Source organism: Apus apus, chromosome 15 (genome assembly GCF_020740795.1).
Source record: "Apus apus isolate bApuApu2 chromosome 15, bApuApu2.pri.cur, whole genome shotgun sequence".
Taxonomy (NCBI): Eukaryota; Metazoa; Chordata; class Aves; order Apodiformes; family Apodidae; genus Apus; species Apus apus.
In genome coordinates this window covers 14,898,196-14,913,351 of record NC_067296.1, presented here as the reverse complement: position 1 = coordinate 14,913,351, position 15,156 = coordinate 14,898,196, and the positions used below count along the sequence as shown (strand labels likewise).

At 55.4% G+C, this 15,156-nt stretch overlaps 2 protein-coding genes across 3 annotated transcripts; one reads left to right on the top strand and one right to left on the bottom strand.

Annotated features, from left to right (window-relative positions):
* Positions 1 to 4: 4 nt before the first annotated feature.
* On the bottom strand, positions 5 to 4,408 carry POFUT1 (protein O-fucosyltransferase 1). The gene is made up of 7 exons (XM_051633155.1): positions 4,172 to 4,408; positions 3,953 to 4,074; positions 3,645 to 3,827; positions 3,089 to 3,201; positions 2,271 to 2,463; positions 1,851 to 2,093; positions 5 to 1,463 (listed from the first exon to the last, which is right to left on the bottom strand). The coding sequence occupies exons 1-7, from the start codon at positions 4,305 to 4,307 to the stop codon at positions 1,275 to 1,277; spliced, it is 1,179 nt and encodes a 392-aa protein (XP_051489115.1). The 5' UTR covers positions 4,308 to 4,408; the 3' UTR covers positions 5 to 1,274.
* On the top strand, positions 4,407 to 11,785 carry PLAGL2 (PLAG1 like zinc finger 2). 2 transcript variants are annotated; one of them, XM_051633154.1, is made up of 4 exons: positions 4,407 to 4,503; positions 5,467 to 5,577; positions 6,964 to 7,345; positions 8,155 to 11,785. In XM_051633154.1, the coding sequence occupies exons 3-4, from the start codon at positions 7,083 to 7,085 to the stop codon at positions 9,374 to 9,376; spliced, it is 1,485 nt and encodes a 494-aa protein (XP_051489114.1). In that variant the 5' UTR covers positions 4,407 to 4,503; positions 5,467 to 5,577; positions 6,964 to 7,082; the 3' UTR covers positions 9,377 to 11,785. The 2 variants fall into 2 exon arrangements, with proteins under 2 accessions (XP_051489114.1, XP_051489113.1); XM_051633153.1 differs by lacking the exons at positions 4,407 to 4,503; positions 5,467 to 5,577 and adding an exon at positions 5,659 to 6,241.
* Positions 11,786 to 15,156: the final 3,371 nt, after the last annotated feature.

Below are 15,156 nucleotides of genomic sequence, written 5' to 3'. Positions count from 1 at the left end.
CGAGTGAATACAAAATCAAGGTTTTATTATTACAAAAAATTCTTACCAAAAATACCCTTTCTTAAAAAAAATTAATCAAATAACTAGCATCCCAAACGTTTTCTCTTCATACACCGTGCTCCTGGTGGCACCTGGAGCAGCTGCTCCTGCTCTGCCGGGAGGGAAGACCACCCCAACAAAGAGATGCAGGAATCCCGAGGAGCCACCAGCTCCCGTGGGATGGACAGACCATGAAACCACCAAATCCCAAGAATTTCTGTCAGCAGCACTAAGTAGACAAGAGATGAGCCTTTGGTGCCCTGACACAGGGGGTACCTTCACATTCAGCCCCCTCTTGCTCACTCCATTGCTCCTCCAAACTGATTCAACACTCAGGGACATTCCCAAGGAGGAAAAAACCCACCACCAGGAATACAAAGAAACATTCCGAGTTCAATGTAAACACTCTGAGACATCCCTGCTCAGCCTGCACCCAGCCCTGGCACCCAAATGGCACCTTCTGAGAGGAACAGCAAGCTCTGTGCTGTCTTTGGACAAAAAATAAAGCCACAGCAGCACCCGAAGGCATTGGAAAAGTTCAGAGGCAGCAGATTGGGATTATTTGTGTTCCCAGGACTAAAGGAAGGTTTTTGGGTGGCTGTCTCACCATCAGTGGACACTTGCCACCAGTATCTCCCTGAGGAACCACCCCCCAAAGGGGGGCTCTGCTGCCAGGGGTGTTATCTTACAAAGTGCAGATAAAAACCCCAGGTGCCCCAGAGCAGGTGGGAGATCTCCTGCCAGGGGCACCGAGGCACAGAGTGACCTGGGTCCAGAAAAACAACAGTACTGGGCAAAACCCAGAGCTTCCGAGGTCCAGGCCTTACCTGGCACTCCCCTTCCAGAGAATGTGATGTTCCTGATAATATTTTGCACTTAAAAAGAACTTCTGGTCAGTTTTGGACATGAAGCTTCACAACATCTCTGGGAAAAATAATTACTAAGATTTAACGGAAAATAACAGAGAAGGGGAAATCTGAGCAGCTGCTCCACAGGGATTGCTGGTGAACCACCCGTGAGGATGGAGCTACGTGAACTACAGCTTAGAATCTAGATCGAGTTCATAGCTTCCTATAAACATGATTAAACATTTCTTTTCTGCCTGACCTCACGCTGGAGAAGTCAGAGAGAAGGGGCTGCGGGGAGGAGGAGGGGGCTGCTGCAGCAGGAGAGCAGCCCCTCAGCCAGGGACCACGCTGGGAGGCTGAAAACCAGGGAGCCTGCTCCTCCCTTGGTCAGAACTCATCCCGAAGCCGTGGTGGGTCGTCCATGCCAAAGAAGGAGGAGGGTTTTCCATGCACGTCACGCTCCCGCTTGACGAAGGCGGTGAATGAGGAGACGCAGTTCCCGATGAAATGGTCGGCCTGGCCAAGGATGTAGAGATCCACCTGAGGCACCTCGGGCTGCAGGCTCACCACCTTGACCTGCAGGGAGATAGGAAAGCAAAGCAGCGCAGCTGGGATCACCATCCAAACGCCTTGGCCCCACATTAGAAATGGGAACAGACCACGGAAGGGGGGTGGATTCTGCCTGAAGTCGCCCTACAACTCCTTTATAAACAGATAAATGTCAAAACATCCTTGAAAATCACTTTGGTTTCTTAAACTGACGTCTTTTTCAAGGAGAAATTTACCTCCCTGCAGGAGAATGCTCTTCAAGCCCTAGCAAAGGAAGGGGCTTAAAGTCTTAATTCTTACTGCTATGAGCCAAACGCCCTTGGAGATGCCAGCGCTTGTCTGGGAACAGCAGCACAGGGTCCCCGCCGGCTGCCACGGGCCGGAGCCCGCTGCAGGTTCTGCTCCAGGACTCACCTTTCCCTGGAACAGCTGCTGCAGCTCAGCCGTGTAGGGCTCCGAGTCGGTGGCGACGTACACAGCCCGCGCCCGCGCGCGGTGCACCCAGAGCTGCAGGGCGCGGCGGATCTCGCGCAGGCTGGGCAGGCACATCTCGGCGGTGAGGGCGGCGGCCGCGCTCCGCTCGTAGCCCACGCACTGCGGGGAGGCCATGAAGTGCGGCCCGGCCGCCCCGTCCCGCAGCATGTTGCAGGCGTTCCTCTGGGGAGGGAGGGCAGGCTGGTGTCCGAGCGGCCAGGGAACAGCACCACGGCCCCAGCACCCCCCGCTCGAGAGAGGAACCCCACGGCCCTGCTGACACCCCCGAGGCGCCCGGCGCCGTCCCAGCTCCTCTCCCGTGGAGCCCCCCCCAGGGCTGGGCAGCCCCCCCGGCCGTACCCAGTCCGAGCCGATCCTCAGGTGGATCCCCACGTAGGGCCTGACCAGCAGGGTCTGGATGTAGGCATCTCCCTTCTTCACCATCGCCTCAGACCACACCATGAACTTCTGCAGCGGCCGGTGCTCCTCCAGGACTGGGAACTGGGCTGGAGCTCCAGGCAGGGCCAGGACAGGGTGCTGGGATGGTGGAAACCTGTGGAAAGCAGCAGAGCAAAACGCGCGCGTGTGTCATCTTGCAAAGATGTGAATTTCGTGAGGGTTAGAACAGGAAAACGATGCTCCCCCTGGAACAGCAGCACCACAGCTCCAGATTCACCCAACGTGAATCCCGACCATTTCGCCACGAGAACAGGACATCCAAGCACAACTCCAGTTTTACCTCAGACCCAGCAACAAAGGAATTGGTGTTGCCTGACAGACAGCAGAGCCTCATCCGTGCAGCAGCAACGCACCCCCGACTGGCAAGTCTGTCACCCAGACTTACTGGTACCACTCAAGTGGCTCTGAAAACACCAGGTAACCAGAAAAAGGCAATTCATGGTCAGCCACTGAGGACCTGACTCTTCTTGAGGAACAGTTAAACAGAACTAAGTATCATTAGCTCAGAAATCAGTCAGCCTAACAGAGCTGACACCTAGAACTGCCCACTGGAAGAGCCCAGTGAACATTTAACGGAAAAAGCATTAAGGTTTTTAATTATATTGCTCATAACCCCTCCAGTCTCCCCCCAAGTGCAAAGGCTTCACACAGTGACCAGCACAACTGGTTTTGTGAGTTATCTCACAGGGGCAACCAGCACCTTCCCATCCTCTCACTACCTTTGGATCCAATGGTCCTTGTATGCAGGACTGAAGGAGATTCCCTTGAAGAGCTCAGACTTATCAAAATCCACTTGGAACTGATTCCAGAAGGGACCAAATGGATTTCCATCCTGCAAAGGGAAGACGAGTGTTCATTCAGCACACACAGAGCCCGAGAGGCAGAGCTGGCAAGATCTGAGCCCCCATCCCTGGAGGGATTTCAAAGCCATGCAGATGTGGTGCTGAGGGCCACAGGTTAGTGGTGGCCTTGGCAGGGCTGGGGGAACGGTTGGACTCAATGATCTTACAGGTCTTTCCAACCAAAATTATTCTACAAAACCAGCTGGACAGCTGCACCACGGATTAAAAACCAGGGAGCTCTGCAGCTCCAGATCTGCTCTCCTCACAGCCCCCATCAAGCCTGAAGTGATAAAAGCAGGAAGGCAGAGGAGGAGCAGCAAAGGAACGTCCCAGCCTGACCGGGGAGGGCAACTCCCGAGTCTGCAAACCAACGGCAGCCTGAAGGAGCCTGCCATTCCCCCTGGACCAAGCTGCCCTGGCCGGAGGGACTCACCTTCATAGGGCAGGTGCTCTTGTCAGGACTCCTCTGCGCCGCCGCCTCGAAGCAGTAAGCCACCCGCCTGCCCGGGGGCCAGTGCCGGGGCGCCAGCTCCTCCATGAACTGCTCCAGGCTGATCACCCGGTGGTACCGCAGCAGCGGCTCCAGCCTGAAGTGCTCCGCGTAGGGGACGTGCAGCTGCGGGCGACAGTGCCCGCCTCACCGCAGGGCCGGGCTCGGGGACCCAGCCTGCAGCTCAGCCCAGCGGGACAGGCCGCGGCCCTTCCCGCCGCCCCCCTCCCCGCGCGGTCCCGGGGGCTCACGTTGGTGTAGGGCGGGCGGTGGTGCCGGTACTCGATCCACGGCGGCACGGCCAGGGTCCGGTTGAGGGCGCGGGCGAAGGCCAAGGCTCCCAGAAAGTGTTCGGCCTGGTTCCCGAACCGACCTGCAAACAGAGGGGCGAGAGCGGGGCTCAACCGGGGGGGCTCAGCCGGGGCTACACCGGGGGCTACACCGGGACCGCCACACCGGGAGGGGCTCACCCATGCAGGGACAGTAGAGCAGGTAACCGGCCGGGTCCCAGGCGGGCCCCGCGCCGCCCCCCGCCGCCATCCCCGGGAGCGGGAGCAGGAGCAGGAGCAGCACCGGCACCAGCACCGGCACCGGCGAGGCCGCCATGGCGGCTGCGTGGCGGGAACCGGCCGGCCGCCCCGTCCCGGCGTGCCCCGCGGCTCCTCCGGAACGGCCGCTCTAGCGGGAGCCGCCACCATCGAGAGGCGGAAGCGGGAGCGCGACGTCAGTCCCACAATGCCCCGCGCGGTGGGGCCGCCGGGGCCTGGGCCGGAGCCGCGCCTGGCGGGGCCCGGGGCGACGGGTGAGTGCGGGGGCGGCGCCGGCGGGGGGGCGGGCGGTGTCACGGCGGCCCTCTGCCCTCGGCGGCGGGGCCCCTCAGGGGACAGGGGCGCGTGGGGCGGGGGGGGCGTAGGCCGGGCCCGCCTCTCCCCCTCCCTCCCCGCAGGGCTGCGCCATGGTAACGGGCCGGGGGGGGTTGCGTTGCCCTCCCGGTGCAGACGGCAGCTCCGCCGTTTGTCCGGTTGTAACCAGCACGGCCACATTCTGCCTGCCACTTTGGGGTGAAAAAAGAGGGGGGTTTGTACATCAGTAGATCAGCCCGGAGCCATGTTGGTGTTTGAGGCTTTCCCGGTGGTGCAAGGAGAAGGGTTTGGGCTTTTGAAATCCCGCCTGGTGTCATGTCAGGGAAACCAAGGGTGAGAAGAGAGGAAAATCATCCTCTGGGGGTGGTGTGTGTCGTTGGATCCGATGGGAAGGGGCAACAGCTTTTCCCCTGGGAAATGGAAACTTTACACGGTGTTTCTAAAATCTGAAAGTGAGGCGGGAGAAGCTGATCCTGAGGCTTGAGCAGCTCAGCTGGAAAAATGAGCCTGTTTGTGCATCAAACCTGACACACCTGCCAAGGACCAAGGTCACTCCAGGTGGATCGTGTCTTTTTCCAGCTCCGTGTCCCCCCTCGACCTCAATCTCCCCTCTTCCAGTTTTGATCCATTCCCCCTTGTCCTCTCATTCCCTGCCCGTGCCCAAAGTCCCTCCCCAGTTTTCCTGCAGCCCCTTGAGGCACTGGGAGGTGCTCTGGGGTCTGGATCTGTAGAGACCTTCTTGCCAGACCCTCAGGGTTGTGAAGGCAAGCTGATGACATTTTACAACAATCAATTACAGAGATTAGCATCTTCTAACTCCTGTGTGTCTGGGTTTCTGCTCTGGAGGTGACAGTTTGTGCCTCCCCGTCCCAGACACCGACATTCCAGCTCTTTCCTCCTAGGTACCTGATCCTGGCCCCGATGGCTGAGCCTGTTCAGAGGGAAGGAACCAACCCCCTCCTGGCCAGAGCAGCAGAGACCCCTGGGACGTGTGTGCAGCTCTGAAGCAAGAGGTAGAGAACACTTCTCTCCCTGAGCACACAGCTCAGGGAGGGGGGAACATTCCCTGCTCCCAGCTCCCAGTGCCAGGAGCAGCGTCACCTCCCCCGCCGTGCCCGGGGGTGCCCAGCACCTCCACCCGGGCTGGTTCTGCTCTGCCCCACCAGATTCAGCCCAGACAAAACTGCATTATCTTCCTAACGGCCGTTTCCACACCTGGGAGTGACACACTTTCCGGGAGCCATCCCCCTTCCCAGCCCTGGGCTGGTTCCTGCCCCGCGGGGCTGCGGGCGCCGCGCGGGGCGGTTGGTTCCCTCCTCTTGCACATCCTGCCCACAACTGGCACCCGGCTGGGGCTGCAGGCAGGAAGTTCCTCCCTCTGAAGCAACCCTGGAGTGAGAAAGAGCTCGAGGGTTTGATGCTATTTTAAGAAGAGTTTCTCAGGCAGCTCAGTTCAGTGAAAGAGATCTTGTCTGAGGGGCTGTGTTGCAGGTGACCATCATTTAGGTGGTGGTAGAACCACACGGAGATGCAGAACTTCACCAGCAGTGCAAACACAACTCAAGAACAACCTGCTGAGAGAGATTTGTGTAGATTTTCATCAACATGAAAGCCAGCAGAGCCACAGGAGGAACATTTTGTTGAACAGGAAACAGCTTGAGCTTCCATTATCAATGGGTGAGAGTGTAAAATTAAAAAAAAACACAACATAAAACCAAAACCTCACACTAAAAATTGCTCATTGCTGTAGAAAGATTGCTAATCCAGAGAGGCAGAATGTGCCCCACAGCAGAAAAGTGAAAATGCAGTGACTGACCCAGGCTGAGGAGAAGCAGCATCCGTGTCCTCCCTGCAGGGGCTCCATGGGGCTGGGAGCAGCAGCTGCTCTTCCCCAGCCCCACTGACCAAGTCTGAAGGTTCAGGTTGGGTTGCTCAGAGCTGTCCTCACCAGTGCTGGTAGCAGAGGGGATGGAAAAATAGCAGAAGAGATCCTTTGTTGCCCTGACAAGCTGTGGAAGGGAATTCCATGTAAGCAAGTATCAACAGCAGGTGAGAACAGACCAGGGAGAACAGGAACAAAGAGGCTGAGAAGTGATCCAGAGAGCAGAGGGGGAAAGGTGAGGTGTTTATTGCTACAGAGAGACACTTGCCACAGCCTCTCAGGAGATGTATCTGACAGGTAACACTGGCTCTTAGTAGTTGCAGAAATGTTAATTTGGAAAAAGTTTAACATGTTACTTGGGGAGGGTTAAGGGAGAGAAGAACAAAAGACATCAGGAGGTGGGCATTCCCGTGGCTGGGAACATGGATCTTCCCATCTGCAGTGCCTGTGGAATGCCCACACTTGTGTGCACGGGTGGAAGAGGAGGTGACCTAACACCAACCTCCTGTGATTCCAGGTGAAGATGTTTTGCTCCTGAAGCCCTTTGGTCACGGAGGGTTCCAAGGGACAGCAGCACCCCAAGAGGCCTGCAGGCTCCCCTTCTGCTGGACATGGCCAACTTCTACTAGACCTGCCATGACGGCATTTTTTCCCAGTGTTCCCAACTGGATTCAAGATGCAAAGCAGGAGGAGGAAGAGACAGGCTGGAAATTAGTCCCCAGACCAAGAGGCGAAGAGACCAACAGTCAGGGAAAGTGCCAATGTGAAATCTCAGACTCCTCCTTCCCCAGCACGGACAAGCTGAGGCCTCACACGCTGCCCCACCCCGAGCAGAGACCCTACAACTGCCCCCAGCTGCACTGTGGGAAAGCCTTTGCTTCCAAGTACAAGCTCTACAGGTAGGTAACTGCTGAGCCCAGCAGGGCTGCCCTGTTGGGTGGGGGGAAACCCCTCACGGGTGTTTTTCTGCTTGAGTTTCTGAGAAGCTGGAGGAGGGGGAATGCCCTCTCACCCTGCACAGTGCTCGGGTCCCAGACATCACCACACTTGGCCTCTCTCTAAGCACCTTCCAGAGAACCTCAGATAATGTTTCATCCTGAGCTCAGGCTGTTCTCTGTTTTACTAAGGAGGAAATTGAAGCAGAAAGTGGAGTTCACAGATCAAAAAGGAAATTGAAAAGCAAGGACAGCATTGACATTTCATTCCTCCAACCTGTAACTTTAATCACAGGAATATTTCAGTGGCAGCTGTTCCAGCATGAAGGAGTAGAGTTCCTACTGAAATGCAGAGGAGAATAGTTAAATATGATCACTAGAAATGTAAAACTAGATGAACCAGAGTGTCAGGGAGTTTGAGACACCAGGGTGAAGGTAGTGCACAGGGGCTGCCAGCAGGCACTGCCACAGTCTGGTGCCTCCTCACCTGCAGACAAGCCTTTCTGGTCACAAACCACCTCTTGTTCCCTGTGTCCTTTCCCCCTTGGAAAGCCCCTGCCGGGAGAGCAGGAGCTGAGCAGCTGACTGAAGTTGCCCTGTGTGGAGGTGGGCACTGCTGGGACAGAGCCTGGAGTCCCCACTGCCCAGGCTGTTGTGGCAGGAGCTTTTGGTGGTGGTAAAACGTCCCCTGGGATTTCTGTGGCACGAAGGAGCAGGTTTTCCTTTAGGGACTGGAGGCGAGTCTTGAAACTTCCCTGCTTCTCTCCCTCAAGGCACATGGCCACGCACTCAGCTCAGAAGCCCCACCAGTGCATGTACTGCGAGAAGATGTTCCACCGGAAGGACCACCTCCGGAACCACCTGCAGACCCACGACCCCCACAAGGAGGCTCTGCACTGCCCCGAGTGCGGCAAGAACTACAACACCAAGCTGGGCTTCCGGCGCCACCTGGCCATGCACGCGGCGGCCAGCGGGGACCTCAGCTGCAAGGTGTGTCTGCAGAGCTTCGAGAGCACCCAGGTCCTGCTGGAGCACCTCAAGGCTCACTCTCGGCGGGCCTCTGGTGGAGCCAAGGAGAAGAAGCACCCGTGTGACCACTGCGACCGGCGCTTCTACACCCGCAAGGACGTGCGGAGACACCTGGTGGTGCACACGGGGAGGAAGGACTTCTTGTGCCAGTACTGCGCCCAGAGGTTTGGGAGGAAGGACCATCTGACCAGGCACATGAAGAAAAGCCACTCCCAGGAGCTGCTGAAGATCAAGACGGAGCCGGTGGACATGCTGGGCCTGCTGAGCTGCAGCTCATCTGTGGCAGTGAAGGAAGAGCTGAGCCCTGTCCTGTGCATGGCATCCAGAGACATGATAGGTGGGAAGAGCTTCCCGGGCGTGTTGCCTGTGGGCATGTACAGCACACATCTCCAGACCATGCCCAGCTCAGGGATGCCCCATTCTTTGGTTCCTAATTCTCTTCCGATGGGAATGAGCTACCCTCTGGAGCCTTCTTCTCCCATCTCCTCCCCACCACAACCTCCTCCAAAGTATCAGCTTGGATCTACCTCATATTTGCCTGAGAAACTTCCCAAAGTAGAGGTGGACAGCTTCTTGTCAGACTTCCCTGGCAGCCTGTCTCTCTCATCTGGTGAGCCTCAGTCCTCTTCGCCTCAGCCGCCCCCCCTGGAGGAGGCTTTGCTTTCCAAGAGCCCTGCTAACCTCTCAGAGGCTCTCTGTGCTGCTAACATGGACTTCTCTCATCTTCTTGGCTTCCTCCCCCTCAACCTTCCTCCTTGCAATCCCCCTGTGTCATCAGGGGGGTTGGTCATGGGCTACTCGCAGGGGGAGGCGCAGCCACTGCTTTCCACTTTGCAACATCAACCTCAAGAGTCTCCTGGAGCTGGGGCCCCCCTGAACTTTGGGCCCCTCCACTCGTTGCCCCCTGTCTTCACCTCCAGCCTGAGCACAACCACGCTGCCGCGTTTCCACCAGGCATTCCAGTAAGCTGGAGGTGGCGCTGGAGAGCAGAACTTCCCGTCGCCCTTCTGCGGAGAGCCTTAAAAACGCACAACTCTTCCTTCCCTTTGGGGTGTCAAAGCTTTGCAGAGCTGTTTCAGACAGGAGGTTTCTGATGTCTGGAGGGAGCACTTGTAGACTGGAGCAGCCGTCCCTGTGCGAGTCCCAGCCCTGTGCAGCACAGAGGAGGCAGCTGATAGACTGGATGTATTTTATCTAATTTTTTATCTGTGAATCAGGAGCCGCGCTTAGCACTGACCTTCCCCGAGAGCTCCTCTTCGGGAAGGGACTGTCCCTGAGAAGGAGTTGAGACTCTTTCATCTTGGGCTAAACTTTTGAAAAGAGTCCAGCTTCCATTTCATGTTCTCACACTGCAATTCTGGCCAAACAGCCAACACCTCCCTGCAGAGAAGGAGGAGAAGTCAGGACCCCCGCTGTGTATGAAGCCAACGGGGAAGAGCCTTTCTTCCCCACTACCTCTCATCCCGTCTCCCCTCACAGCCCACTCCACGGAAAGCAGCTACTCCTCACCAGTGTTAAGCAGCGAGACCGTTTACAGGGTGACTCCAGCCACCTCCCCAGCCCCTCCCCGCGGAGCCGCTGGGCTGAGCTCCTCACGGTGAGCATTGTTTACACAACACGCAGCTGTTCCCGCCATGGCAAAAATAGGAGGCACCAACACCCTCTGGGTGTGTCCCTGGTGTAGCCAGAACACTGTTTACACAACGAAGTCAGGTCGCACTGATTTCTCTTCACCTATCATGTTCTTCCCCCATGGGGAAACCCACTGCTCTTCAGACCACTGCAGCCCCTGCCCTGCAAGCAGCAGCTTCCCACGTGCCCAGGGGATGAAGCAGCTCCCAGCTCAGCTTCCCTGGCTGGTGTAAGGACAGAGCCCGTTCAGATCTCTCCCCCAGGCAAACAGATGGTGCATCTGTCCTGGAAACCAAAGCACGTGGAAGATCTGGGTGAGGAGCCCGGGGCCGCGGTGCTGCCCGGAGCTTCCCTGGGGATGGGGAACAGAGTACGAGTTCCTAGGGCTTTTTACCCACAACAGCTCAGTGAGGTCAGTACCCTTTTGGCTTATCCACGAGGCAGTCACAAGAGATATATTTTTACCTCAGTCCTAGGGTGATAACATCCAGGAGTCAGGAGGAATAATTGGTCCCAGCTTCATGTCCACTCAGTGTCTTTGAAGCCCTCTCCCCAACACTACCAGCTGTGACAAACGCTGGGGGTTGGGCCCTGCAGCCCCCCCTTTCCCTTAGTTATTTGGTCCCACTGGCCTTTTGGTTCTCCTCAGAGTTCAAGTCCTGCTTCCCCTGCTCCCTGCCTCGCCTCTTAAATCCTTCTGTGGACTATCTACCTGCTGAGGGCAGCAGGGTGACGCTGGGAAGTGGCAGCCAGCTGCTGCTGCCATTTAGCACCCGTGTTGTCCCTGCTCTCCTGCTCTGGGCCCTGCAGCACAGCACACGCAGGGTGATGGACACACAGACACACACAGCTCTTCGTACCTCAGCACGGAGGAACCACTCTAGGCCGATATCAACCAGCAAACCCGTCAGTGCTGTTCTCCAGAAATCTGCAAAATGCAAGATCTACCTCTGCTCTGTGACCTCAGCCCCCCAGTGAAGCCAGGGGCTGTGCCCCCCTCCCCAGCACAGCCATGCAGGTCGCTCCCCGAGCCTGGTCCCGCAGCGGGACACCGGCCCCGACCCCTCCGTTTGCCTCCAGAACTTTATTTTTAATTTAGCTTAGTAATTCTTCCCAGAATGACTGTTTAGTGATCCATTGATTCTCCAGAACATAGATCAGTTGTTTTAGGCTAGCCAGCAATGCTGCAAATAATACTTTTGTATCAAAATGTAATATAAGATTTATTTACCTCAGCGATATCCTGTGGCAATGATCTCCCCGAGTTAAATGCAGTACTTCCTTTCTCCACTGTAAGATGTTGCCTTTTGAAGTCCAACGAGTGCCTTCTTGTTCTCTTAACATAGAAAAGGTAAACAGGGCATCCTGCCCCTCTGTTTACCACCACTGAATACCTCAGGCCTGTCTTCTGTTGCTTTTCTCTTTGCAAATGAACAGTTTCACACTGTTAGCAGTGATATGCAAAGGCCTTACCCCTGCCTTCAGTTGAGAGGATTTTTTTTTTTAAGAAAGAAATGGTTAGAGCTGATCACTTGCTCAAGTGAGGGTTACCAGATTTATGCAATGCCATCACACACACCTTCTGCCACCTCAGAACATTCAGCTTTCCTGCTTTTTGCCTGCATTGTACTCTGAACAGATGTCAGCACTGGAATTCCTTTAGCAGTGGTAGCTAAACTTAGAGCCAAGGCATCTTTTTCCTACCAGTAGTCTGTCAAAGAATAAATGGAATTCATTTTGCTATCCTTTGCACGTGTGGTTTGCTTTCCACAGCTCTTCTGACAAGCAGAGTTGAAACGTTTGTCAGTGCAGCCTAAAGCAGCACAGGGAACGTGCTGGGGGCACCACCCTGGAGTGGGAACCAGGTGTTTGCACTGGAAATGGATTCAAAGTTTCCACAACAGAGCTCATAACCTGTCCCCAAGTCACAAATCAAACCATTTCCCAAAGCTGTTTAGCGAGCAGCTTTTACCTGTTGGTAAGAAAAAGCTTTGAGTGTTTAAGCTCCACCACTTGGGAGTCTTGAGTTGGTGGGGAGGGAGGTACTGAGCTGATGTGGAAACCAGCAGGAGTCACTCAGACAAGTTCTTGGGGCTGGAGGGCAAGCAGTGTGAGACTTGCCACACTGTGAGGATGATTGTGGCAGCACAGCCTGGAAAATGGTTCTGCTGCATGTGGGTGGGACCTCTGTGCATGGGGGGGGGGTGGTGGCCACCTGCTCCTTAGGGGAGGCAAACAGCAACTTGAATCCTAGAAAGGTTTTGGTTTGTTCTAAATCAAGGTTTAGGGGTGTTGAAGCCAACTTGGTACTTTCTGCCCTAAGCTGAGTGTTAACGTGGGGAGGAGCGTCCCTGTGCCTGAGCACAGAACCAGGCCTTGTGGTCACACCCAGGCTCTTTGGCCAGACACCAGGGCCCACACCTGGGGGCTGCAGGCTCAGGGTTCCACAAGTGAAGCCATCCCAGGAGGCACAAAATGCTTTGGGTAGGACAGAGGAATTTTTAAAGCTATTTCCAAAGAGGGTCAGTGAACATAGGAGAGCAGGAGCTCAGCCAGGCTGGGCTTCACTCTGAGCCAGGGCAGCAGAGAGCACTGGGACTTGGGACACTAGGCAGCAGCTGTAGGAGGGAAAACAGCTCAGAGGATGGACCTGTCAGACCCGATGGAACTCATCTGTAATAAACATGCCCACAGAAATCTCTCCCTTACCCCATCAGCAGGGCACGAGGCAGCATCTTGAGTGCCAAATAAAGGTGGTATCTGAATTCCAGGCACAGCTGTATCAGAAGGGTGGGATCAGGCTGAGCCAAGAGGAGCAACTACAGCGAATAATGGGTCAGGAGGGTTTAGTTCAGTGAAGAAATATTTTAAAGTGTGACTGAGTTGGGGGCTTCAAGAGCACTAGGAACAGTGCAGAAACTAAGACAGAAAATCACAGAGCACAGGAACGTGCCAGCTGTTCTGGATCAGAGCCAAGAGCCTCAGAGAGGCCAGAAGGTCTCACTGGAAGTGGCTCCAGCTCCTCAGGAAACACACAAGCCCAGCACCTCCCACGGCAACAGAGGGTTAACACCCCCCCCCACCCCAGCCAGGGAAGGAACAGCACCTTAACTGGCCTTTGCTTCCATGGGTTTCACTTGGCAGAAGATCCCTGTGGAGTGTCCTGACATTCCCCCCCCAGCCCTCCCAACAGCTCCTGGTCTTTAGCCTCAGTGCTGAAACAGGTTGTCACTCCAGGGGAATCCTTTTCTTCCCTCTGGCAGATGGATGATTTCAGTGCTTTTGTTGGGAGCTCAGCTCTTTGTTCTTTAATTCCTTCCTTGCTGACAGGCAATAGCAGCTGCCTGGAAGATTTCCTGCAGTTCACTGAAAAATCCCTATTTCCTTTCTCTGCCATTTCATCCCCTTTGCTGCCTGACAGAATAACTCCCCAGAGGCATCTTCTGCTGCCTGCAATTAACATTTTTACAAAGAAATCTTCAAAGATGCTCTCCCATCACCCCACGTTCTTGCTGGACCTCTAATCCTGGTGACTCGGGCTCACTGGCTTCTCCCATCGGTTCCAGTTTTAGTTCATTGCCTGCCCAAGCCCTGCAGAAGTTCTGCCACCAAGGAGTGAAGCAGATGAACGGTTCAGACAGAACCTTTTAGTTAAAATGTTACGGGTTTCCACCTTGATCCAAAGTTTCCTTCCTTTTCATAACCAGTTTCTTGTATTTTCCCCAATTCCCTGTACTTTCCCCAGTCACCCTCTGAAGCCTCCCTCACCCTCCTGCTCCCACCACCACCTCTCCAGTGTCCACAGGCTCCTCAGGCTCCTCTGTCCCCACCACAGTCACCTCCCCAGCTTGCCCCCACCTCATGATGTACTCACTTCATTCTGGTGAGGAGCTGGGATCTTTAGGAATCCTTCCACACCTTTCAGCCATTCTTCTCCCAGGGCCCCACGGGATCTGTCCCTGGAGCCATCTCCACAGAGCTTCCCACACCATTGGCCACTAAATGCTTTAGCCTGTCACAGAAATGGGCAAACAACACCCAGAAAGCAGCAGCATTCTGCTTCTCACAGATCCAAACCCCAAACCAGCTTTGCTTTCCTGTCAGGAGTGCATGTGGTTCCTTATGAGCACAGGGAGGCTCCCAGGAGGCTGAAGCACCTTCCTCCCTCAGTGCTTGTGGTTGAAGCCAGGTCTGTATTCATCCTTCCCACCAGTGCCTGAATTCCAGGACCACAAGTGATGTTCAAGACATGGAGGTGGCTTCTCTGCACTGGGAGGGCACAGCAATGAGACAAGTTAAAGGCATCACGGCAGACAAAGAACAGGGAATTTGGAATCCAGGTTTTAAAGTTACTATTAAATAGGTCAGCTCTCCTTTTTCCATTAGGGGACAAATCCTCAAACTAAAGCGTCTTGTTAGAAAACAACCATCCCTCATTCCTCACCTTCCTTCTCACCCCGTTGCACAAACCACGTCTGTCTCTGGGCCACACAACCAGGTCAGCAGCTCCAGGCACCACGGGTGGGAGGGCTGGGGGTGACACCTGCAGACCGGGACAGTCACAGCACCGGCCACTGGACGTCCCTGGGAACATCACCTGCCTGCCCTGCAGCCCGTGTTCCTCTGCAGGTCACTGTCCTGCACCCGAAGGTGACACAAAAGCGTTGGTGGGGGTGGCAGAAGGAGCCACGAAGGCTCAGCCCTGGGAGCAGCTGAGCTCTGGAACTGCTGCTGGAGGAAGAGCTGCCGAGGGGCTTGTGCAGCCAGGGGGGACCCGAGGAGCCCCAGCACCTGCTCCTCTGGCCGTGGGGGCTGCAGGGTGACCACTCAGGCTGCCCCCCAATCCCTGCAGCCACAGCTGCCCCGGCCAGAATCTTCCCATTGTGGCAGCTCTGGGCTTGTTCTGAAAAGAAGCATTCTAGCACTTTCACACACAGTGAATAACCTCTTCCAGTGGAGTATTTGGGGGCTGTAAACAAGGTTTTTAAACTGTAAAAAAAATTTTTTTTAAAAATTAAGTCCCAATAGGAAATTACAGTTCACCATGGAAATCAGCTCCTTCCCTGTCTTGCAAAATGAAGTTCCAGCTGAAAGCATTTTTTTAAATAATGAAG

What these genes read in the sequence shown, in the direction of transcription:
- PLAGL2 (XM_051633153.1), top strand. An exon ending in TCCAAGTACAAGCTCTACAG is followed by an intron (nt 7,346 to 8,154) that starts GTAGGTAACTGC and finishes CTCTCCCTCAAG; the next exon opens with GCACATGGCCACGCACTCAG.
- POFUT1 (XM_051633155.1), bottom strand. Translation starts at nt 4,307, where the DNA reads ATGGCGGCCTCGCCGGTGCCGGTGCTGGTGCCGGTGCTGCTCCTGCTC. An exon ending in ACCGCCCGCCCTACACCAAC is followed by an intron (nt 3,828 to 3,952) that starts GTGAGCCCCCGG and finishes TGTCGCCCGCAG; the next exon opens with CTGCACGTCCCCTACGCGGA. An exon ending in AAGGACCATTGGATCCAAAG is followed by an intron (nt 2,464 to 3,088) that starts GTAGTGAGAGGA and finishes TGCTTTCCACAG; the next exon opens with GTTTCCACCATCCCAGCACC.